This window comes from Gobio gobio (genome assembly GCF_949357685.1).
Source record: "Gobio gobio genome assembly, chromosome: 15".
In the NCBI taxonomy this organism is placed as follows: domain Eukaryota; kingdom Metazoa; phylum Chordata; class Actinopteri; order Cypriniformes; family Gobionidae; genus Gobio; species Gobio gobio.
In genome coordinates, this window is record NC_137108.1 from 9,384,697 (window position 1) to 9,410,998 (window position 26,302).

The following is a 26,302-nucleotide window of genomic DNA, read 5'->3' on the forward strand; positions in this document are numbered from 1 at the left end:
CTCAAATGGTTTGGCCGTGGCGAAGCAACGAATTTATGGCGAGAAAAGGGAAACAGGAAGTGTGTTATAACTTGTGCAAACATTGACTGGTTTGGATGAAACTTCAGCTGTGTGTTCGTTGTAAGAGGCCGATCACATGGATATGACTTTTGTGAGTCAAAGTTATAGCGCCACCAACTGGCAGCAGGAAGTGTGTCACTTTCAAAAATGCTTTGAATCACCATCTTATTTTCACCAGATTTATTTCAAACTTCATCAGTATAATGTGAAAACATGACAGATAGAGACGTATGAAATGGATTCCTGAAATTTCAAATACTGTTGCCATGGCAACGTGTCAAAGTTTAATAATCTTTTGGCTGTTCTGAGGCTCTTAGCTAGGGTTGGGAATCGTGAGAAATTTTCCGGTTCCGGTTCCGGTTCCGGTTCCGCCTAACGATTCCGGTTCCGATTCCGGTTCCATTAAAATTATTAAACAAATAGTGGTAAAGGAAAAAGGCACAATACGCAACTCAAACAATCCATTTTGTGTTTATTACTTGCTCTAAAATTTATTTACAGGTTGGCAATGTCAAAAAAGTCCTGTACTGTACATATATTACAGTATTAATTAAGCCATTCTTGCAACACATTTTTTTTCAAATGAACACCTCTGAAATTGTCTTATTATATTTTATCTCTCTGTCTCTGAATAAAACCAAGTTATAAATTATATTTATTAGTTATATTTATTAATTAGTTATATATTAATTTAATAGTAATTCAGTTATTCAGTGAACTTGTAAATAATAAATTGCAATTCAGCATTACAAAGGTAGCCTAATTGTGCCTAAACGCTTACTTAAACCATGGTGACTCAACGGTTGACAAATATATATATATATATATATATATATATATATATATATATATATATATATATATATATATATATATATATATATATATGCCTTTGACTATAAATCTGGTATTAGCCCTGAGGCACTCTCTGCTGTAGCAAATGTTTTGTCAAATTGCTAGTGCAGCCTCCTTTGCATGTTATTAACTTTTCACGTGTTACATTTTGCTTCATTATCATTCATTCTTTGGAAATGAATCCATACTTGTGACTTTCTCTTCGCTATGCTGGTGGTCAACGAGAAAATATCTGACGCAAAACCGTAAATGTGTAGCGCGAGGGCTTTCAGGCTGAACTGCGTTGCACTCCTGGAAGCGGCAGGAAACGTAATTAATATTCATGATGAGGTGAGCCAGGGTTGCCAGGTTTTCACAACAAAACCCGCACAATTGTACAATCGTTTCAACCCGCGGACATGAAACACAGCCCGCGGCAACAGTGGAAAACGGGAAAGCGGGAAAATCACGGAGTTGGCAACACTGGCTGTCACTCGCTATGAAAGGATACGCTTCCAGCGCTTCGCACACACATTGCACCAGAACCGTTTTCGGAACCGAAACTTAGGAATTTCGCGCGGTTCTGGTATTTTTCAAAAATCAGTTTCGGTTCTGCATAAGAACCGGTTCTCGGTTCCCAACCCTACTCTTAGCATGCTTGAAATTGCTTGAAACTGCTTGAAACTCAACACACACATCAGAGATGTCAGTCAGTACACATGGGCAAAGCCTCAGAAACGGGCGGGGATGAGGGGCTCTCTAGCGCCACCTTTTGACAAAAGTGAAGGGCTTCGTTTCATCTACAATCACCAAACTCAGTATATATATTGACCTCATCGAGCCGGACAACTTTCTAATTTACAGTCATTAGCTCCGACCAACAGGAAGTCAGATATTTTGGTTTGAAGGTAAATTTTTGGTTAAATCGGGGTCTGAGTTTTTACGTTCTCCTCGTAGGCGATTTATTCAATATCCACCAAACTCGGTCAACATGAAACAAAGATACTGAAGATGCTAAAATGTGAACGGATATTGGATATCTCAAACGGTGTTTCCATGGCAAGGGATTAAATAAGGACAAAAAAGGGGAACAGAAATTCTCTGTGTCTGCTGCTCTCCCCTCAATGAACACAAGATGGCAGCATTGTATTAGTTTTGAAGCAGGATAAAAAAAAAACTTGTTTCTCTCTCTCTCTCTCTCTTGTTTGTGATTTATGAGGACACAAATTTGTATAATGACATGGGTATTACACTGGTATTACAACGTGTATGTGTGTGTGTTTAAAAACATACTAAAACAATGTTTTATTAAAATGTAACCAAATAGCTTTAAAATAATCATACTATTTTTCAGATCAATATATTTATTTTATTTAATATATTTCTTCTGAATATTTATTCTCTGTCTGCCCTCCCCTCACTAAAAGGTAGCAGTGTTGTTATTTTTGAAACTCTCTCTCTCCGTGTGTGTGTGTGTGTGTATGTGTGTGTGTGTGTGTGTGTGTGTGTGTGTGTGTGTGTGTGTGTGTGTGTGTGTGTGTGCTTGTTTATGTGATTTATTAGGGACGAAAATTTGTATAATGACATGGGTATTACACTGTTATTACAACGTAGTGGTTAATGAGGACATTTCATGTGTCCACATAATAAAAATATCTTTAAAAACATACTAAATAATGTATTATTAAAATGTAACCAAGTAGCTTTAAAAATATACTACAAATTACAATGAAAACATGGTTTATGAGAATATTTCCTGTGTCCCATAAATTAAATAGCTTTAAGGGGTTTGTGTGTGTGTGTGTGTGTGTGTGTGTGTGTGTGTGTGTGTGTGTGTGTGTGTGTGTGTGTGTGTGTGTGTGTGTGTGTGTGTGTGTGGGCATGTTTTTGTGAAATATCAGGACACAAATGTGTATAATGACATGGGTATGACATAGGTATTACAAAAAGAGGGTGAAATATGAGGACGTTCCCCATGTCCTCACTTTTCAAAATGCTTATAAATCACACAGAACAAGGTTTTTTTCACAGAAAGTGAACTGCACAGTCTCCTGTGAGGGTTAGGTTTAGGGGCAGGGGCAGTGTAGGGGGATAGAAAATACGGTTTGTACGGTATAAAAACCATTACGCCTATGGAATGTCCTCACATTTCACAAAAACAAACGTGTGTGTGTGTGTGTGTGTGTGTGTGTGTGTGTGCTTGTTTATGTGATTTATTAGGGACGAAAATTTGTATAATGACATGGGTATTACACTGTTATTACAACGTAGTGGTTAATGAGGACATTTCATGTGTCCACATAATAAAAATATCTTTAAAAACATACTAAATAATGTATTATTAAAATGTAACCAAGTAGCTTTAAAAATATACTACAAATTACAATGAAAACATGGTTTATGAGAATATTTCCTGTGTCCCATAAATTAAATAGCTTTAAGGGGTTTGTGTGTGTGTGTGTGTGTGTGTGTGTGTGTGTGTGTGTGTGTGTGTGTGTGTGTGTGTGTGTGTGTGTGTGTGTGTGTGTGTGTTAGTGTGTGTGTGGGCATGTTTTTGTGAAATATCAGGACACAAATGTGTATAATGACATGGGTATGACATAGGTATTACAAAAAGAGGGTGAAATATGAGGACGTTCCCCATGTCCTCACTTTTCAAAATGCTTATAAATCACACAGAACAAGGTTTTTTTCACAGAAAGTGAACTGCACAGTCTCCTGTGAGGGTTAGGTTTAGGGGCAGGGGCAGTGTAGGGGGATAGAAAATACGGTTTGTACGGTATAAAAACCATTACGCCTATGGAATGTCCTCACATTTCACAAAAACAAACGTGTGTGTGTGTGTGTGTGTGTGTCCACCAACTGGCAGCAGGAAGTGTGTCACTTTCAAAAATGCTAAATCACTGTCTTGTTTTCACCCGATTTACTTCAAACTTCATCAGTAAAAAGACAAAACATGGCAGATGTAGACATACGAATGGATTCCTGATATTTTACATACTGTTCCCATGGCAGTGTGTCAAAGTTTAATCATCTTTTGGCTGTTTTTGAGGCTCTTAGCATGCTTGAAATTGCTTGAAACTCAACACACACATCAGAGATGTCAGTCAGTGGAAATGGGCAAAGCCTCAGAAATGGGTGTGTTGGAGGGGTGTTTATTACAACATAATCATGGTTTATGAAGACATTTCATGTGTCCCCGTAAATCAAAATAGCTTTAAAAGCATACTAAACAATGTTTTAATAAAAATGTAAAAATGCAGAATGTTTTCTGTGATGGTAGGTTTAGGGGTAGTGTGTGTGTGTGTGTGTGTGTGTGTGTGTGTGTGTGTGCGATATGTAGGCTTAGGGGTAGTGTAGGGGGATAGAATTTACAGTTTGTACAGTATAAAAACCATTAAGTCTATGGAATGCCATCTGCCTGTCTTTCCCCTTCCCCCTCTCTATCACTCTCTCTGTGTGTGTGTGTGTGTGTGTGTGGAGGGGGGGGGGGGGCTCTCTCTCACCCTGTGAGTATGTGTGTGTGCCTTTCTCTCAGTCCTTCCCCTCCCCCTCACTCTCCCTCTATCATTGTGTGTGTGTGTGTGTGTGTGTGTGTGTGTGTGTGTGTGTGTGTGTGTGTGTGTGTGTGTGTGTGTGTGTGTGTGTGTGTGTGTGTGTGTGTGTGTGTGTGTGTGTGTGTGTGTGTGTGTGTGTGTGTGTGTGTGTGACTTTCTCTATTTATTTTTTATATTGGACCACACATATTGATTTCAAATATATTCAACATATTTTTTTCAGAGAGTGAAATAAAAAAAACTTTCTCCCACCATTTGGATTTTATTTCTTTTTGTTGTTAAAATCTTGTGAACCTTGTTCAATGTGCAGATTGCCTCTCTCTCAGTCCTTCCCCTCCCCCCTCACTCTCAGGCTCACCTTGGGTGTGTGTGTGTTTGATTGTGTGCGCGCACGTGTGTGTGTGGTGTGTGTGTGTGTGTGTGTGTGTGTGTGGGGGGGGGGGGGGGGTGTCTCTCTCACCCTGTGAGTTTGTGTGTGTGCCTTTCTCTCTCGGAATGATAATTTACCCCTTTCGTATCATAGACTATCACAAAAAACTATCACTTTAGTGTGAATAAGTAAAAAAGAATTACAAACACCTTGAATTAAATACTGGCCTTCTGGACTTACAAAATTTTGAGCAGGAAAATATAACTTTTATTTATTTTATCCTATGACATTAAAATTAATCTAGATTTAAATTACATCATGGGTGTGGCTTGTGGTGATAGTGGCACCAGTTGCTGCGGTAAATGTGGCATATTCGAGCGATTTAAAAATATTCTCCTGTTTAAATGCATATTGCCTGCCGTGCACAGTTAAGCTGATGCCACCGGCGTGGCGGTGCCACCGGCTTGGGCCCGTCATCGCTGCTCGCAGCTTTAATTTATTATTATTTGTATATGTTCAATTGTGAAATGTTGGTGCATCACTAAGCAAGACAACGGAAACCTAAAGCTCATCAGCTATACTCAATAAATGCAGAGGAATCTAACATCCTGCTCTTCAGAAAGGACTTCCTTTGGCCCTGAGATCCATCTGACTCAGGCTTTTGAGGCTCACCTGAGGTTGGTAGCCCACTGTTGCGAGACAGCGGTGATCCACAAAGGTGTACATGCCCTGGCAGTTGTGGCGGGAAATAAATTCCACTGGAACGCTGATGTTATTTATGTTTGTATCGCCTGGGCAACAGGTGACCTGCATGAACAGAGGTCAAAGAGGAAAGAAAAAAAAAATCATTATTTAATTTACAGTCATTATTTACTCACCTTCATATCACTCCAAACCATAATACTTTCATTCATCTTTGAGACACAAAGATTAAAAATGACACCAGAGAGATTTCTATCCCACCAATGAAAGTCCACACAACCGAGACTTGACGATTCAAAACGTTCATAAAAACACTGTCTCTTCAATGTTGAACAGATTATTGGCTTTTATTCACATACAAACATTGATCAACTCACATAAAGCTAATTAAATATGGTAAATGGAAACACTGTCATCATTTATTCACCCCATTTTGTTCCAAACCCATATGACCGTCTTTTGAACACAAAGGTGTTAAGTAGAATGTTGATGTTTCTCTTTTACATTCAAAGTTAAGACAAAGAGCAGCATAAACAGTCTGCTAAACTTCTCCTTTTTAGGAAGATATGAGTTAAGTTCTGAGTAAATGATGCCAGAATTATTCTTTCAAAACTAAATAATTGGAAATTGAAATAAAATGGAAGGAAAAGAGCACCTGCAGCCTTCCAATGGCGACTAGACAAAAACGATTTCCCTGATTATTATCAGCCTCCTCTTCTGAAAGAGTCACTCCTGAAAGAAAGAGAAAGAGGATAAAGGGACAATATCAGTTCCAGTTGTGTTCTGACTGAACGCTGGTGATATCAGTGAACAATAAGCGCTTCCTGTGCACTTCCTGTGTATTGTGCTGTGGGTTGTGTTACCTGCAGGAGGCCAGGATTTGATGAAGCCTGTGCAGTGCACAACCACATACTTCGGTTCACCGTCCTTAGGAGGACCCAATCCATTTCTGCAGAAGAAGAGATGATCTTCATATATGTCTGTTTGTGGAAGGAGATCTACAGACAGAGAGCTACCTTACCTGTTTCTGCTTCTCAGGAAGTTAAGTCTGTTCATGGACACTGGCTCTACCGGACACACTCCACATCTGAACACACACATTACAATGTAGCATGTGAGAAAATGTGCATGTTTTTTTCACCACAGTAAAACTAGTTTATATTGTGAATAGATGTAATACTTATACTTAAAATAAATATACTTGTTTCTTGGCATGCAAACAAACAATGATAATTTCGAGTAATTTATTTTAAGCACTTTTCAATATAAACCAATTTTATAGGTATTCCAGACCTTATAAGTCAAAAAGCTAAATTCAAACACTTTAAGGACATTGTGCAAACCCTTTTCATGAGTTTGAGACCTACTGGGTAAGGTGTGTACTACTAATGTATACATGGGAATTGAATATGTGGAGCAAAAAATGTGTTTGCTAGTATCGCTGTAAAGACTAACATATGAAAAAATAGTCAGAAAGATCTTTTTTTTTTTAAAGGGACAAAATATATAACAAAAAAGTTAGCATACGTGTTTCATGTTTTGTCATATTTGATACATCAGGCTTTTATAGCTCATATAGTATAATACAGTTAGAATATGGAGCTCATAGTCAAGGAGGAAAAAAACATTCATTTAGAGACCCAAACTGAGGAAAATATGCAATTTAGTGCGAATGCTGATATTTATATGGTCAAAAAGTATTCTGATAGCATGTAATGTAAATCAATGTTATCTTTACAACAGTATAGCAGATACTTACAACAAATCTAATAAATATCAGTTGTCACTCTACACTCACCTAAAGGATTATTAGGAACACCTGTTCAATTTCTCATTAATGCAATTATCTAATCAACCAATCACATGGCAGTTGCTTCAATGCATTTAGGGGTGTGGTCCTGGTCAAGACAATCTCCTGAACTCCAAACTGAATGTCAGAATGGGAAAGAAAGGTGATTTAAGCAATTTTGAGCGTGGCATGGTTGTTGGTGCCAGACGGGCTGGTCTGAGTATTTCACAATCTGCTCAGTTACTGGGATTTTCACGCACAACCATTTCTAGGGTTTACAAAGAATGGTGTGAAAAGGGAAAAACATCCAGTATGCGGCAGTCCTGAGGGCGAAAATGCCTTGTTGATGCTAGAGGTCAGAGGTGAATGGGCCGACTGATTCAAGCTGATAGAAGAGCAACTTTGACTGAAATAAACACTCGTTACAACTGAGGTATGCAGCAAAGCATTTGTGAAGCCACAACACACACAACCTTGAGGCGGATGGGCTACAACAGCAGAAGACCCCACCGGGTACCACTCATCTCCACAACAAATAGGAAAAAGAGGCTACAATTTGCACGAGCTCACCAAAATTGGACAGTTGAAGACTGGAAAAATGTTGCCTGGTCTGATGAGTCTCGATTTCTGTTGAGACATTCAGATGGTAGAGTCAGAATTTGGCGTAAACAGAATGAGAACATGGATCCATCATGCCTTGTTACCACTGTGCAGGCTGCTGGTGGTGGTGTAATGGTGTGGGGGATGTTTTCTTGGCACACTTTAGGCCCCTTAGTGCCAATTGGGCATCGTTTAAATGCCACGGCCTACCTGAGCATTGTTTCTGACCATGTCCATCCCTTTATGACCACCATGTACCCATCCTCTGATGGCTACTTCCAGCAGGATAATGCACCATGTCACAAAGCTCCAATCATTTCAAATTGGTTTCTTGAACATGACAGTGAGTTCACTGTACTAAAATGGCCCCACAGTCACCAGATCTCAACCCAATAGAGCATCTTTGGGATGTGGTGGAACGGGAGCTTCGTGCCCTGGATGTGCATCCCACAAATCTCCATCAACTGCAAGATGCTATCCTATCAATATGGGCCAACATTTCTAAAGAATGCTTTCAGCACCTTGTTGAATCAATGCCACATAGAATTAAGGCAGTTCTGAAGGCGAAAGGGGGTCAAACACAGTATTAATATGGTGTTCATAATAATCCTTTAGGTGAGTCTATATGCAATGCAATACAATGACTGAGAGATGAACAAATAAACGTTCCTCAAATGCCTGATTATCATATTTGATAAAAAAAATTATGCATGTATAATCAAGTAAAGTGTTCATTTTGAAATATTACAAACAATATAAAAGTTATTCTTACATTTACTTTATAAAAATTATTAAAGATTTCACAGCAAAAAGACAAGAGAACCACAAGCTGAAGTAGTAAAAGGCCTTTTACTTGTATAAACTATAAATCAGACGACAAAAGGCATGTAGTAGATCGTATGCAACAGTTTTTTCAGTAAAGTTTTGATCGTGTTTATAATTTAGAAGCCTTAGATATGTGTGTTTCAAATAAGATACAGTAGGCTTTATAGTGTTAAAAGAGGTCTGTCTGTTCTCCCTTTGCATCACCTCATCCTGCAGATGAAGGAGCGGCGTGCACCCATACTCATCCTCACAGATGTCTGACCACCCTCTTTCTTCACAGTGCCTGTTTTCATGTCCAACATCCGACCTAAAGTCAGAAAAGAGGAAGACCATTTAAACAGGAAAACACTGACAACAGAAAAGATTAGAGAAGTCGAGCCGTTTCTTACCGCTGTTGTTGTTCTCACTGGTGGAAAGCTGCTCTCTGAGTTTTTCTGCGTCGTCTGGATGAAGCTGGTCATACAGTGATGATCCAAGCCAATCCGATTGTGCCTGGTTCAGAACCGGTGTGACAGAGTCCGAAACATAAACGACGCGTCCGGTCTCACATGACACAACAAACAGGAAACCATCAGCTGCCTCTAAAATCAGGTGCTTCAGCTCCTATAAAAAGAGAGCTATGTAAATATTTGGTGGCAGTGAAACCCTTAACAATGCTTAATATTTGAAACAACCCAATCAATTATTTAAACATCTTACCTACAGGATTTTACAGAGCCCCTAAAGGGACATGGTGGTGGGAAAAATATGAGATGTGAGGAAAACATACTTCAAAACTTTCTCTGGGGAGCGCAAAACATTTGTGAGGGAACGCAAATGCATTGACATAATTCTTATGTCATCCCATCTCATATTTTTCACCTTTAGGGCAGGGTGTCCAAAGTCAGTCCTGCAGAGTTCAGCTCCTACTTGCCTCAACACACCTGCCTGGAAGTTTCTAGAACGCCTAGTAAGACCTTGATTAGCGGGTTCAGGTATATTTAATTGGGGTTTGAGCTAAACTTTGCAGGACAGCGGCCCTCCAGGAGCAGGATTGGACACCCCTGTTTTAGGGGCTCTGTAAAGCTGGGCATACACTGTGATTTCAGCAAGGTTACCTACTCACACTGTACGAGTAGATCGCGTGTGATGTAAAAGACAAAGCTCACGATTTATGTGCTCACACTGTGCGTTCCGATCGTCGAGAAATACGATTCTCGTATTCTACGATTTAAATGCGTTGCGCGATAAACCCTATAGTGCAAAGATAGACCATGGTGTAGGCTATATAGGGAGATTGCCTATCAAATGCATCAGCTATCGATATCAAGAGGATTTAGCATTTACAATTTATGTACTAATTTGTGTAGAGCACTCTGAAGGGAGGGTGGGATCTTATGCTTTCAAAGCTAAATTGCCTACCCTATCTTTAACCTGAACACACATTTTTTGAACGCAGTCTCGTGCGCAAGACGACGCTAGCGCAACTGTGTGTACAACCCCTTAAAGGGTTAGTTCACCCAAAAATGAAAATTCTGTCATTAATTACTCACCCTCATGTCGTTCGAGACCCGTAAGACCTCCGTTCATATTCGGAACACAAATGAAGATATTTTTGTTGAAAGCTGACGGCTGAGAAAGGCTTCAGACAGGCCTCCATTGGCATTCTGTACACTTATACTCCCAAGACCGATAAAAGGCACTTAAAATGTCGTTACAAAGTCCATCTCACCACAGTGACTCTACAATAATCTTACGATGCGACGACAATAGTTTTTGTGCGCAAAAAAAATCAAAATAACACCTTTATCCAACTTGTTACTGCCTTCCGTGTGTGCCTCCACGACGCATGCGCGAGAATATGACGCAGATCCGGCGTTCAGGAATCCATTAAATGCACACTCTCTAACCCCATTTTGAGAACTACGCCGAGACCTAAAGCACGATCAATGTAGAATTCAACAGCTTAGATACGCACGTCTTCCTCTGCTTGTAAACAAATCGCTTCTGGGTCATGTGTCCGAACGCCGGATCTGCGTCATATTCTCGCGCATGCGTCGTGGAGGCACACACGGAAGGCAGTAACAAGTTGGAAAAAGGTGTTATTTTGATTTTTTTTGCGCACAAAAACTATTGTCGTCGCATCGTAAGATTATTGTAGAGTCACTGTGGTGAGATGGACTTTGTAACGACATTTTAAGTGCCTTTTATCGGTCTTGGGAGTATAAGTGTACAGAATGCCAATGGAGGCCTATCTGAAGCCTTTCTCAGCATCAGATTTCAACTAAAATATCTTAATTTGTGTTCCGAAGATGAACGGAGGTCTTACGGGTCTCGAACTACATGAGGGCGAGTAATTAATGACAGAATTTTCATTTTTGGGAGAACTAACCCTTTAAGAAGTATTTTTGGGAATACAAATTTCTTAACATCCTTAAGGAAGAAAATAAGAAGAAAAATAGCAGTTGTGTGGATTTTGTGAATCCGACATCTGGTTCTTACTTGCATGTACAATGAGGGATCTATATTGTTGTTCATATCTGACCTGGTCTGTGAGAAAGGACGGTTTGTAGGTTCCATCGGTGCTGGTGTTGCCGCTCCCTCTGAGCGACTTCATGTGCGACACAGCCATGCGCAGGATGGTGAGCTTGTCTGGTTTGCGTGCCAGTGCGCTGCAGGTGGGCACCATGTCTGACAGCTCTGTGATGTAGGCGGTCATCTTATTTCTCCGCCTCCGCTCAATCTCACTGTGATTCTCCCTGGGGTCAGGAGGTCAGAGCAGGAGCATGAGAGATGGGCGGTGCATGAAATCGTGGGGAGAAGAGCAGGAACAGAGAAAGGTCGAGAGAAAGCAACAACAAGCAAACGAGGAGGAGAAAGAGAAAGAGAGATGGATGAATAAGCAAACAAAGACTGCATCAATGTGCTCCTCAAATGAGACGACACTCGCATCTTCATGATAAACAAATGTGTATGAACGATCTCATGAAAGCTGAAAGAAAAAGACTCTTCAAACGGCCTGAGAAAAGAAGAGAGGGATAGAAGAAATGCTCAAGGGAAACTGAAATAAAGTGACAGACTCATGGGCTGCTTTCAAAATGAAATACTAGATTACAACTTACTGCATACTACACAGTGTATACTGAGTACTCTTTTATTATATACTGAGTGAAACCGTATGCAGCCCAAATATACTCTTTGCAAAGATCTGGGGTAGACATGTGCCGGTAAATGGTAATACGATATACCGCAATAATGAACATGCACAATATTGTTATCGTGGGCACTTCAAAATACCGTGAATAATTATTTATTACGAATTATTCCGATTTTTAGAATGAATTTTAAGAATACTTTACCCATCAACCGTTTAAAATGAACAACACGTCAAAGAGGAACGCACTGATGTAAATAGACCGTGCATGAGCCGAGCACATGGCAGAATGAGGAGACACGCTGAAGTGCACATTCATTCTTTGACAGCAGAGGGCGCTGACGGAACAGCAGAAATGCAGCCGTTTCCCCAGTAATCACATAACCTAATACATAATACTTAAAGACTTAAGGCTATTCATTTTCAAACTTGCATTTTATATTTTAATCTGAACTAAATTACATGCCCTAGATATTGTTTGAATATGTTCTGACTGTTGTTCAATCACACACTTTACAAGGCTCCAGTATTTAACATTAGTTCCTTCATTAACAAACTGACAATGAAAAATACTTCTAAAGCATGTATTAATCTTAGTTAAATGTACATTTCAGCATACCTATTGTTCTTTATAATTCTTTTGCACTTTAATCTGTTTTAAATATTTGTTTACTTTATAAATTTTTGTGTATTGCTTTATTGTATTTAAATGTTTGGTTCTTTTGTTATAAGAAAGTGATTTAACCTGTTGTAGTATGACAACACTTTTTTTGCAACTTATTTCAATATCGTGATAATACCGTATACTGTGATAAAAGCTTCAGCAATTAATCGCAACATGAAAATTTGATACCGGCACATGGGGTAAAAGGAAGTTCAAAGTTCTATCCTCATGGACCAATTACAGTTCAAAGGTGGTAACAGCTATTTTCCCCAACTGAGTAATCATAGTCATTTTCATTAGAAAATGCATTAGACAGGCAGAAAAAAAAAAAATTCACCAAAATTTTAGGAGTAAAGTATTATAAATCAGGCGAATGTTATTTGAACAAACCCCTCTGTAAAAACCCCTCTGTATATATATATAGGAATTTGTTTGGTGTATCAAGTTTATCCTGAATGGACTTTTCAGACTATAAAAGGTAAGAATGAGACGGTCTCTTCTTCACTCCTATTGTCGCATTTTCCATCACCATTTGACTTTCTCTACTTTTTTACTGTCCAAAGCGCATGTTGGTTACTATTTTGTGCAATTTAGCTTTTAATTTGTCTTCTTTCAGACTAGAGGAATGAAAAAAAATCAAATACACATTAGGGTTTATTTATTACACTTCATCTGTTTTCAATTAAAGGCTGTTTTCTCAAAATAGAGCTTTTCATTCTATGCTTAACCCCTGGTTATCATCGTTCTAAAACCCCATTTTAACCCTCGGACATTAGTACAGTTTTTTTACCCGGGGTTATGAAAGCCTGATCCGGAGCAGGGTTAGCATCTCTTTTGTTAGCAGTGCTAAACGTGTACAGCGTGAAGAAAAAAAAACACCTTTAAAGGGTTAGTTCACCCAAAAATGAAAATTCTCTCATAATTTACTCACCCTCAAGCCATGACTTTCTTCTTTTAGCCAAACACATATGGAGTTATTTTAAAAAAATATCCTGGCTATTCCCAGCTTTATAATGTGAGTGAATGTTATTATAATAGATTTTGAACCCCTAAAAAGTGCACCAATCTATCATAAAAGTAATCCATACGGCTCCAGGGGGAAGTGAATCGATGCATTTTTGTAAGGAAATATCCATATTATAAACTTTAATTACTGGTTTCTGGTACGGCTGTCTGCAAGATGAGTTCCGGCTGAAGAGTGAACTCTGAAATGTATGGAAAAATGATGGGGTGAACTAACCCTTTAATTAAAATCTACAGACACCAATAGATAAAGTGTACTAAAATAAACACTTAAATGTGTATCAGACTTTCTTTCCACTAGTCTGAAAGAAGACAAATGAAAAGCTAAATAACCCAAAACTGACGAGTGAATACAAAAAAGCAATGGTTTTGTCTGTAGTGTCTTGCCTTAAATGTGTCAAACAGCAGTATGATGTCATATATTGTCACATAACCTGTGACATGACAAATTATATTGCATGTTTAATTCAGGCATCCAGTAATCATCTTGCAAATAAAAAGTTATTGTGCATTCAATTTTGTGTAAATTGTCGTTAACTTTTGGCAGTCCAATTAAATAATAAGTGAAGACATATTTAAATTTAGAACAAGTTTAAAAACATTGGCTGATTTAGCAATGATGGCTCATTCAAAGGCATGAGTTTGGGTCAGAACTATCTGATTGGCCAAAAATAGCTGATGGCAAGAGTGTTTGGAAACTTTGAAAGCCCATAAAGCACCAGCACATCTAGGCATTGTCAGTCAACGCTGAGCAATAATCGTCTGCCTAAAGAGATTCTTGAGAATCTACGTAAGATCAGATGATCGTAGTTGTATATTTTTTAATGCACTCTGATTTCAATCAATAAATACCTGGCAAATCTCTCCTTGTCATTCGATCCACCTCCATCATCATCACACCTGAGGAAAGAGAAGCCAGAAGGAAAAGAAAGACACATTGTTAAACACAGTCACAAGACACACAAGTTCAAGGCCGGGTCGAACCCTTGAGTCACAGATCATGACTAACCTGAACAATTTGCTTCCCTCATCGTCTTCATAGTCCGAGCTGGAAACCAGGAAAATTCACATTAGTCAGAATTATTGCACAACTGCAAAGACATTCAAACATTCCCGTATTTCTTCACTTCCACTCGACAGACGGATCAACGGCCAGAGGAAAACAAACAGACGACTGAATCAAACCAACCTTAGACACTGAATAAACAAGCACAATGTAATTCCTGTGAATTAGCCTCAGGAAAGCCACTGTTAACAGAGCCACATTCACACATGAAGCATATTAAGAGACAGTCATCATCCAAACCCCTATGACATTCTTTCTACTATGGAACATGTTAAGAGGAATAGACCCTTTTCACATTTCCGGGTTTCTCAGAGCGGAAGTCGTCATAGTTGGGTTAACTTTTATAGCGGTGAATGAGAGTATACATTAAATATATATTTTTGTGTCCCCATTTGCTCGAATAGCAAAATAAAAACTCCACAATAGTGATTTCACAACTTTCAAAAAGAGGGAAAAAATAAGAGTGAGATTGATAACGGCAGTGAGAAGAGAGAAATATATGTTACTTTTACCATCACTCCCATAGACGCTGTATTAGAAACACCCTCACAGCAGCGGTAAGTAGTTTTTTTGTAATTTGATGCAAAAGTAATATTAAGGTCCTTTCACACTGGACGCGATTTTGACACGCGAATAATTTGCACAATGGTTTTATTTTTTGATCAGCTGTTTGTGTAATGAGTGCCTCCACACCGAACGCGAATGTGCTGTGGCGGAAAAACAATGTTTATTTTTTTTAGCTTCGATGTCGATTTTTTTAACTCTCGCAGCGACAGAAAAGGCTTAAACCAATCACATACAAGGATACAAAGGTCACGAAATGTCCAGTTGATGTCATTAGCTATTCAATCAACATTAACCTTTGCCAGGTATCGCATTTCTCATGAGATTACTGCTAAAGTTGTAGTTACAGCTGTACAGATGCAGCTGCGTTTGCCCACTGTAGGCTACAGACACCGATAGCATCACCTTTTGACTTAAAACGCGTTGATTTTTTTCTAAACCTTATTGTGTCCGCGACTATAGAAAGCGAATGTGTTTCCGTCAGTACGACTGTGGCACTGAAATGTTTACATTGTGACTCAGCTGGAAACACAGCAGCTCCGGATCGATTGGTTCCCTGAAGTGTGTGTTTGTCTCGTCAGATGTGGTTCTACTGTCTCTGGAGGAGCTCCTCAAATTGGCCCATGGTCATTTGAAAGTAAGTGCGGAACCGGCCATGATAAAGTTTTAGCTCCTGTATGAGATTAGCATACTCTCAGACTCGCTGTTCTTTTAAAAAGGGGTGCACCCAAAACCTTCTTTTCGGTCTTTTAACTAAAATGAAAAGCTTGTCTTCACTGGATGATGAAGTGTCGGCGCGAATGTTTTGTAATGTTGGAGTTCTGAAACGTCAAAGATGTCGCAAATTCGTGTCACGGCTGATGTGAATGGTTCTGACGCGAACTATTCGCACACAAAATATTCGTTTTTCCGCTTCGCTTTTCCGTTACCCGCCCGGTGTGAAAGGACCTTAATACAAAGTATTAAGTGTTATAAATGTACATACATTAAAAAAAAACTTTGCAGGATTTACGATAATGATGACCGTTATAACGCGTCATCACAGTCTGTGAAAAGGGTCTATGTCAAGCTCCAAAAATGCCATAATAAAGTACCATAAAATGATCATTCTTTCTAATGTGGTCAGGACATTGGCATATGCTGCTTTCTGTCCTTTTTGGAGCTTGAAGGCCACAGTGCCAGTTTAATCCCACTGTATGGAAAAAAAGCTTGTTTGCACACTCTAAAAGTTATTTCTCTCTGAGCTCCAAAGAAGAAAAACAATTCTGAAAATGACAACAAAATGATCCTCTTGAATATTTCAGCACTAATTTAATACCGATTCCTACTTTTATATCTTTTAAAGAGACGGCTCAGTCAGACTTACCTGGCTTGTCGCTTGTTGTTGGCCTTCGGCACAATGCTGGTACTGTTAGAGTGAGATCCAGCTGATGTGGCCATGGCCAGTGAAGAGACCTCAGGCATATCTAAAACACAGCACACACACACACAGCAAGACTAATAACTATAAACAGAATAAGAACAGGTTAAAGATAAAGCAAAGTTGTGCCTTCATCTCCAGATCATCGATATTTAGAAAAATGACAGACTGACATATTGGTCAGGCTAGTTAATTAGTGTGTCAGTTTTCAAATCTACCAGGCATTTTCAAAGAAATAGGGTAATCCAGTGTCCCATGACTGTGTCCCATGACGTTTTTGTGGTATATATTGTATGACATGTTAACGTGTAGTATTTACATATACTATATAAGGGGTGTTCGACCTATATATTATATATGTTTTTCCCCCCCAAAAAAGTTTATGCTATGTTTTTTTATTGTATTTTATTCAGGATGCATTTAACAATGAACACATTCAAACAGATACAAAAGATTTCAATTTCAAATAAATGCTGTTCTTTTTTAATTACAGTCATATTAATTATTAAAAACATAAGCCGTGTTCCATTTTGTTTTCTGCATTAAAAAAAAACATTCCTTACAATTGTGATATCCAGTCAATTTTACACACATTGTAATGTTGAATGCATTTATCAAGCTCAAATATCAATAATACAATAATCAATTGCTGGACCTATTTTTTTCATACTACGGAAGTCAATGGGAACCAGCAACAGTTTGGTGTCCAAAAACATTCTTCAAAATATCTTCTTTTGTGTTCAACAGAACAAAGAAACTCATACAGGTGGAACAACTTGAGGGTGAAGAATTTATATTTTTGGGTATATCCCCGTAAACCCTGTCTTAATCGAACATTATCCTATGCACCACAAAACATGTTTAAATTTGAGATGAGGAAGAAACCGAAAATACTCTGATGCTGTATGTACAGGGGTTGGACAATGAAACTGACACACTGGCCAATATAGTGTTGGAGGTTTCACGCCTATATGCACAACCTGGTGGCCAATCTTCACTGATTTTGCATTCCATCAGTAAGAGCAGTGTGAAGGTTGAATTAGCAGAGCAGTAGCACAGCTGTACATAAAATATTGCAATCAACACAACATCATGGGAGACATATCGGAGTTCAAAAGAGGACAAATTGTTGATGCGTGTCTCGTTGGCTCATCTGTGACCAAGACAGCAAGTCTTTGTGGTGTACGGAGAGCTATGGTGTCCAGGGTAATGTGGGCATACCTCCATGAAGGACGAACCACATCCAACAGGAGTAACTGTTGATGCAAGAGGAATCTGTCTGAAAGGGATGTCCGAGTACTAACCCAGATTGAATCCAAAAAAACATAAAACCATAGCCGCCCAACTCAAACTATGCACACCTCGACTCTCCTGTTTACACCAAAAATGTTTGTCAGGAGTCAATATTCGGTCAGAGAAACCTTTGATCACTCGTGCCAATGGCAAAAGTCGCTTTCAATGTGCCAAGTTTCCCACAGTACAAATGTTGCGCTGTGGACATGTGAAATATGTATTGTTCTCTGATGTGTCCATCTTCACTGTTTTTCCCCTAAAGAGGCTTAACACTAGGGTTGGGCATCGAGAACCGGGCATCGAGAACCAACTTGGAACCGTTTAAAAAATAACGATGCCATTGGAATCGTTTAGAAATTTTGTTTTCGATTCCGATCATCGGTTCCAAACGCGCAAGTTTTCGGAAGTGCTTGGCGCGCCCGTTTGTTCTGTTGCAGCCATGGAGCACGGTAAGCGGCGCTCAAAAGTGTGGCTTTATTTCACTTAAAAAAAAAAAAAAAAGCCTGGGTCGGCACAGTGCAACACATATGACAAACTTATTTCTTGCACGGGAGGATGTACTACAAATATGTGGTGTATAAATTAACGAGTTTAGCGTGTTTGAAATGCTGCGCAGGTCTGTCCTCCTCGGGCAACCCAGCGCTAACCAACGCTATTAAAGGGATAGTTCACCCTGAAATGAAAATAAAGCCTTCTTTTTCTTACCCTGATGTTGTCCCCGTGCCCTATGTCCTATGACATTTAAAATACTGTTCCTGCACGCGCTCCTTCATATTATGGCAGTGAATGGCGATCAGCTAAAACATTACAAAAAATAAACAAATGTATCACGCAACGATACAGGGAGACGCGTGCCATATGGAAAGTGTTCAGGGGCACACTATAAGGTTTTGCGAGAACGAACCCGTATTATTCAGTAGGGGTGTAACGGTACACGTATTCGTATTGAACCGTTTCGGTACAGGGCTCTCGGTTCGGTGTGCGCGTGTACCGAACGGTTATGAATGCAATCTTTAACAGTTAACAGTCGGCTTGTTTAAAGCGCGGAACACACTTCAATCCTAGTTCCCACACGAACATATTGAGTATTCAGTCCATTTTATCACGAAATTCAAACGAAAAATGCAGTTTTAACGCTCTATAATATGACGTGACTGATAGACGCGCATCAGTTCAACTTCAAGCGGCAGCGCGCGGCGCGCGAGTGAACGCGATCAGGAAGAGATGATTGCAATCACTGGCGCGCCGCCGCTTGAGAAAGAATAAATATAAATTAATATCTTAAGGTAGGTTGAGGATACATTAAAACTTGCTGAAACGTATCATATGTTGTGTAATCGCTCCATCGGTGTTACAACCGCGGAAAGACAATAAAACAGCTGTAAACAATGTCGTGTAGAATCACGCTTACCTCAGAAATCATTCAGTGTCCACAGCTGTGAGTTCACTAGAGAGATTAACTCTTTCACTGAATACATGCACTATATTAGCCTATATATTCATTATTTACTACTTAGCCTGTTAGTGATGTCTTGTTTATTTAATGTATGTTTAAATAAACCTGTCATGAAAATTACAGCCACTAAATGATTATACTTCAACAACAAATTGGAGAAAAAAATTATTATAATTAGATTTAGAAGTTAATGCAAAAACTGCCTAATGTGAAGCTTATGAGTGTTGTTGATTATTATATCTAAAAATAAATAGCAACTGAATTTAGGCTAATAGTTTGGGCTCTGTTGTTAATCTTTCATTGCAATATGTAAGTAAGAGCTCCCTATATAGTTTACAGCATTATCTTTAAGAAACTTTTAGTTCGAACTGAATTAATTTAAGGACAGACACATTTTTTTCTCATTTAACCACTGTTGAATAAAAATTAATAAAAAGCAATTTTGTAAAACTGCTGTACCGAATCCGTACCGAACCGTGACTTCAAAACCGAGGTATGTACCGAACCGTCAGTTTTGTGTACCGTTACACCCCTATTATTCAGTCAAAACACTGAGCTCGGCCGTTATTCTGAGCGCGCTCCTCTGTGTACACTATGAGCCGTCAGCAGCCGCCGGAGCTCATGCCTACTATAATAACTCGCACTGTTGTCATTGCAAACAGGATAAGCACACACACACACACACACACACACACACACATAACCATTTTGAGAAATCAAGCTCAATAGAAAAAAACGCGATTCTCGTCTTTTCTATAACGTATATGATAAGAAATAATACTAATAATATATCCTCCTTAAGTGAATATTGTGTACCGGTTGTCATGACAATATTGCACGAGGCTACTGCGGCTTGGAGTGCGCATACACAGGAACACGCGCATTTGAACAACAGCTGGGTGAGTAAAAGATGGCTTTATTTTCATTTCAGGGTGAACTAACATTATCCCACCTCGTCATAATCAATCAGGTAAGTGATTGTAGTGTAATAACAAAGCCCTTGACCAAATTGCGAATTGTGGTGAACAACAACGTTACTGAAATTATTTTTCCCCCTCGTAGATAAATGTAGCTATACGCAAATTGCCCACGCTAGTAGCAGTCCTAATATGACTGCTGTTAATGCTATTGTTAAACCGGGACTCATGTGAAACTCCATTCAGCTTTGCAGCAAAGCAAGTGAAAATGCCAGCGGAGAAAGTCCCAAAACTAAAACTCATTATTGAATCAAAATGCAAATTTCCTCTGTGAAATGAGCCTGTGACATGTTGTGACTCCACCCCTCAAAGAATCGGAATCGAGAATCGAAAAGAACCGTAATCGAAACTAAGAATCGGAATCGGAATCAGAATCGTTCAAATCAAAACGATGCCCAACCCTACTTAACACCCAGACTGTTGCTGCCCAGAGTGAAGCACGAAGGTGGATCAGTGATGGTCTGGGCTGCAATATCACAGCATTCCCTACTTTGCTTTATGGGCGCGACGCTGCCAAGGACTACCGAACCATTCTTGGAGAACCATGTGCACCTAATGGTTCAAACATTGAAGGGGGTGCCGTGTAGAGCTGAAACAACTAATCGATTTAATCGATTATTAAAATAGTTGTCAACTAATTTAGTCATTGATTAGTTGGTAAATAAATTTTATTTGCCTTAAGCGGCTCATTTTGTGCATATTTTAAATCTGCGGTGACCAAAGTAGTGTTAGACCGATATATCGCGCTGATATTTGTGATTTTTACGTGTAGCGGCCGATACAAGGCTGCTGCGTTCGCCGATATGTTTTTCCCTGCATTATTTACAGACAGGCGTCCACAGGGCAGCTCTCGCCGTCTTCAAACTGTCTTGCTCTCCCTCGCGCATATTAATCAAAATCAATTGAGAATTGACTAGGGGTGCACCGATCCGACTTTTTCAGTCCCGATACCGATACCGATGCCTGGGCTTTGTGTATCTGTCGATACCCGATACCGATCCGATACTATTGTTGAATTAATAATAAACTGTATATCTTCCACCTTATACCTTCCTTGAAGAGACTAAAGGCACCAGACTTTACTAACTAAACATAACTAAGACAAAATAACAGATGAATGTAAAGTGTTGAATTCTTATTTATTTAAAAAACAATTGTGCTTTCAAATCTAAAATAGAATGTAATCAAACTTCTTTAAATAAATAAAATGTAGCAGTGGAAACAAAAAACAGTCAAACATACAATAGTAATCTGACAGTTACCAAACATTTTTTACACTACAGATCATTGTTTTGGTATATAATCATATCAATATTAAAAAGTAGCATTACAAATTAACAAATAGTCTTAATTTTCTGCCATATGCAATTTAATAAAAATGATCAGCTAGCTAACAACTTTGTTCTGGTTTCACCTCACTCCTGTCTAAATGATTGTAGGCTAGGCCTATTTATTTTACTACACATTGTCAACAGAAATAAGCTGAAATACTGTCGATAATTAAAAATAATTCTTACTACCCACTCTTGCTTAATTGGGTAAGCACACTTGTGTTCTCATTTCAGTTGCGTTCTGAGTAAATTAATAATCTGATTCATGAGTTCAGTGTTGGACAGATCAGTTGTTCTAACCAGTCGTTAAAATGATTCGGTTCAAAGGAGTCATTAGGTCACGAATCGGACATTAGCAGACGCGTTGTGTGTGAATCCCGTCTGTAAGAACATCGCGAAAGATGTCAACACAAAGAAAACACTTCTCCCGTTTATTGAAAGTATGCTTTATGTCAGCTGGTAAGAGAAGAGGCAATGTTTTTTGAGCGCAATTCACAACCAGCGATTTTTCAAGGACAAATTTGTCCGAATGTGTCACGTGCAACATGGTTTCGGTCTTCCGACCTTTTGATTTGGATTAATATGTGAAATATGAGAGAGCTAACGCTGATTATTTTGAAGACCCAGAGAGTGTGCGCGGGGGAGGAGCTCTCAGATCGGTCTCTCTGTCACTCAGTCACAAGCGCAGCATCTGTTCTACATCGCTCGTAAATCACAATAACTCATCAAATTAGGCTTTGGCGGCCGTCAAAAAATGTTCAATGCAGGAAAAACCCTGACTTTGCAGTAATACCACCTCCCCTCGAAACATTTAAGTTACTTTGCAGACATTGCGAACTAGTTCGCGTGGCAAGCGTGAAATATCTCCTCCACACAGCCGAGTCTCTTCTAGCATGCGACACACGTGAAGCTGACGAATGACGTCGGTTCTGCTGCGATGGAAAAAAACACCTGGATCGGCTTGTGGATCTGTTCATTTTTCCGATCCCCGATCCAGCTATTTTGTCAGTATCGCGGCCGATATCCGATCCTAATATCGGATCGGTGCACCCCTAGAATTGACACGATGGTAAAAGGTCGAAAGACTGAAGTTTCACGTGGAGCATTGGGAGATTTTTTCCTGAATTACCGCTGGTGTTGCTCTACAAGAGATTAAGGAAAGTGAACCTACACTCTAAAAAATGCTGGGTTAAAAATAACCCAAGTTGGGTTGAAAATGGACTAACCCATCAATTGGGTTGTTTTAAGCAAATATTTAACCCAACCGCTGGGTTAGTCCATATTCAACCCAACTTGGGTTATTTTTAACCCAGCATTTTTTAGAGTGTAACCATTAAATGACTAGGTTGTAAATAGTTTTAAATATTTATTTTCAGAATTTATTTTCACCACTGAACTCTTTTTTTTCTTGTTCTACCTCACCTGTTTTTACTATTTGTTAAATATTGGTTTTTTTTAGTTCAATAAATGTTCCTTTTTTAAATTGTAAATTTTAAATTGTTATCATCATGATCATTGTTTCATTTTTATGTTGTAAATTGAGGGAGCAAAAGCAGTATCGGCTCCAAATATCGGCAGCCCGTATCGGTCATCGGCTAAGGCTGATGAAAAAAAATCGGTATCGGCACTAAAAAATCCATATCGGTCGATCCCTAGACCCAAGTGTGGCAGTAATGAGCCACCGGAGGTTTTACTCAGCCAGTACAGCCGGAGAAGTAGCGAATAGCCAATAGCTGGCCTCGTTTTATGTCACGTGCCTCCCGCACAGCGTCTCAGGCGGCAGCGGAGTAAGCTCGAGAAAGAAAAAGAAAAAAGCGGAAGATAAAACTAATCGAACGAAGTCATCCAAAGTGTGGGAGCACTTTACTTTGAGCCTTCAAAAAAAAAAGAGTAACCTGTAAACTCTGCACTTCTGAACTGGCCTGGCACAGGAGTTCTCATTATCGATTAGTCGGGTCTGCTTTCTGTACGCAAAGCTTCCACCAGTCGCGTCAAATTACAGCAGTGAATAACACATTTTTATGGACAAAATGTGCATCTAGAAATAGTGGAGTGGAAACAGAGTGAGCTGATGCAGGAAAGGGACGTGATCCAAGTGCCCAAAACCTCAGAATTGTTTATTTTAAGCTTCAAGCGAATGCATTAGCGTTTAACATACCCTGTCATGACAGATGTGTGTGTGCGTCAGCAGCCTCAGCGCAAAACGTTCCTTTTACAGGTTATATCCACTGATCTATATAGAGAACTGCAGTTATATCCTCATCTGTAATTGTTACTAATTCACGCAAGTATTTCCATTTTGCACGAAAGATCGTCCTGGTCCTGACAGTAGCTTCACTGAACGAGCGCCGGCGCGTCAAACAGACAGAACGCTTTAGCGAGGGAGACAATTAATATTCAACGCAAAAACTTTCATGTAGCTTAAATATAGGCGCTACATTTTGTTTTAGAAAGTCAACATGCAATTTAAGTATTTTATGAGTAGTAACTGTAAAGGGATAACGGCGTGTGAAATTTCTACAGGATAAAGAAATGACAGTAACAGGTACTGTGTCCATAGAGAGTGTGTGTGTGTGTGTGTGTGTGTGTGTGTGTGTGTGTGTGTGTGTGTGTGTGTGTGTGTGTGTGTGTGTGTGTGTGTTCCTGCAGAACATTCCTCTTATGCGGTAACACGGAGTTTGTATTTTTTTTCATTTTAAAGTAGGGATTTGCTTTTTTTGTACATAATGTATAGCACAAACATACCCTTATAAAAATTATGCAGTATTGATAACCATTTGTATGACCACAAAAATACCATATAGTTAAACTATGGATTTTAAGCAAAATAATGGTTAATTTGTGGTTACCATTGAATAACTAAAACAACCCTGTTATTTATTTATTATTATGATTGTTTGTTTTGTTCATTGTAAAACCAATGGTAATTTATGTAATAGTATATATTTTCACTATGTGTGTTTTCAGAGCACATTTGTGAGTCTGCTCAAGCTGTCGCATACGTCTTTTCACATTTACATTTATGCATTTGGCAGACGCTTTTATCCAAAGCGACTTACATTGCATTCAAGGTACACATTTTACATTTTTGTCAGTTCTTGCTTTCCCTGGGAATCGAACCCATGACCTTGGCGTTGCTAGCGCCACGCTCTATTGTTTGAGCTACAGGAAAGCTTTTCACATTTATTACAATATGTTGGAAGCCGAAAACAAAATATGATTAATTGTACAGCCATAGTTTCAGCCTTTTTTTTTTTGGTAACTGGTATTTGTGCAGCAGCAGCATCATGTCTTACATACTCAACAGCAGCATATCAGCATATGTTGGCAGTAACAAGTTCCTGTACTTGCTCTGCAGCCGTGCTAAATAGCTTTAAAAAAAAGAGTTGTCATGATAGAAATTATTTTATTCAGAATGCATTAAGTTTAAGACAAGGCATTTATGCTGTTACAAAAGATTCCTATTTAAAATAATTGCTGTTCTTTTTACAAAAAAAAAAAAAAAAAACATAACTGTTTACCACACTCTGATGCTGTTCTAGTGTATATATGCAGGACAGATCAATAAATCTCTTCATAAGCAAAACTGACCTGAATCCAGATCAACACAAATGTCTCTGTACTTCAGTCCATTATGAGCATGTGAAAGTGTTTTGGGCCTGTGTGAATGACAGTTTAAGCGCGCGCGCACACACACACACACACACACACACACACACACACACACTGCCACAAGTGTCAGACAAACTGTCACCAATCTTGATGCTCTTTGCTACTGAAAAACATGCCCTTATCCTCACAGCAAAGAACCCGAACGGAAAATGTTAGTCCAGTTTTTACTCCATCGGCTTGTGTTATTAGCTATAGCACAAGAGTCGAGCTAACCAGCCCAACTGCTTATAATGGTCCAAAACGAGCACAACTCAGACATTTAACAGCATAACCGTGTCAAATCGTGTTTTATACGTTACCTGGATTAGCTGATGTCATATCCTACAGGTAAAGGTGTTCTCTTGCGAGCGAACAAATACAAAACAAGTTTCCCAGCTGCAGAGAAAAAAAATCTCCCTGCCCACTGTTTGTTTCTTTTTCCAGTGGGGTTTTCCTTCGTCCGAGTCTTTTAAAAGTACTTTAAAACCGATGTCATGACTTTAATCCGAGTGTCATTTTCACCGCTGGCCCGAACGGACGGATTTCCACATGTTTAATAGTTGTTGTTCTTTTCTGTTCTTTTACTTTTTCCTGTTTAAAAACCTCCCCAGATCCAAGATGGCGCATGTAATCTTCCAGTGAGCAGCAGAAGCGCGTCAGAGGAGGAAACTAGAGACTCTGCGCGAGCCAGACGCGCCACTCTGAAACAAACGAGCGAGCGTGAAGCTTCGAACCCTGTTCGAATCTTTTGTTTTGAATCAAACTGCCAAAGTCACGTGATTTCAGTAAACGAGGCTTCTTTACGTCATAACTGTTTCGAAACGTTTCGAAATTTCAATCTCCGATCAGTTTTATACTTGTGTATACGTTTTGATTAGACATTATTATGATTAAAGGGTATAATAGCAGTTAAGAGTCTCTTATTAGCCTGTTTAGCTGAGCAATCCTTTGAATAAACAAAACAAGCCCTGGAAATTGATGAAAGAA

General features: G+C 39.1%; 1 protein-coding gene across 6 annotated transcripts in view; it reads right to left on the bottom strand.

The window, feature by feature from the left end:
* Positions 1–25,973, bottom strand: part of arnt (aryl hydrocarbon receptor nuclear translocator) — a 52,825-nt gene extending 26,852 nt beyond the window's left edge. For 4 of the 6 annotated variants that reach the window (XM_079837966.1, XM_079837965.1, XM_079837964.1 and 1 more), the window contains exons 1-11: positions 25,636–25,973; positions 16,554–16,653; positions 14,567–14,605; positions 14,410–14,457; positions 11,262–11,475; positions 9,127–9,340; positions 8,942–9,044; positions 6,545–6,610; positions 6,387–6,472; positions 6,179–6,255; positions 5,494–5,628 (exon numbers count right to left, since the gene is read on the bottom strand). In XM_079837966.1, coding sequence (XP_079694092.1) covers positions 5,494–5,628; positions 6,179–6,255; positions 6,387–6,472; positions 6,545–6,610; positions 8,942–9,044; positions 9,127–9,340; positions 11,262–11,475; positions 14,410–14,457; positions 14,567–14,605; positions 16,554–16,653; positions 25,636–25,654 — 1,101 coding nt within the window. In that variant the 5' untranslated portion in view covers positions 25,655–25,973. Of the gene's footprint in view, positions 1–5,493; positions 5,629–6,178; positions 6,256–6,386; positions 6,473–6,544; positions 6,611–8,941; positions 9,045–9,126; positions 9,341–11,261; positions 11,476–14,409; positions 14,458–14,566; positions 14,606–16,281; positions 16,654–25,635 lie in introns of those variants that run through there. The other 2 variants (XM_079837968.1, XM_079837967.1) reach the window with 2 other exon arrangements.
* Positions 25,974–26,302: the final 329 nt, after the last annotated feature.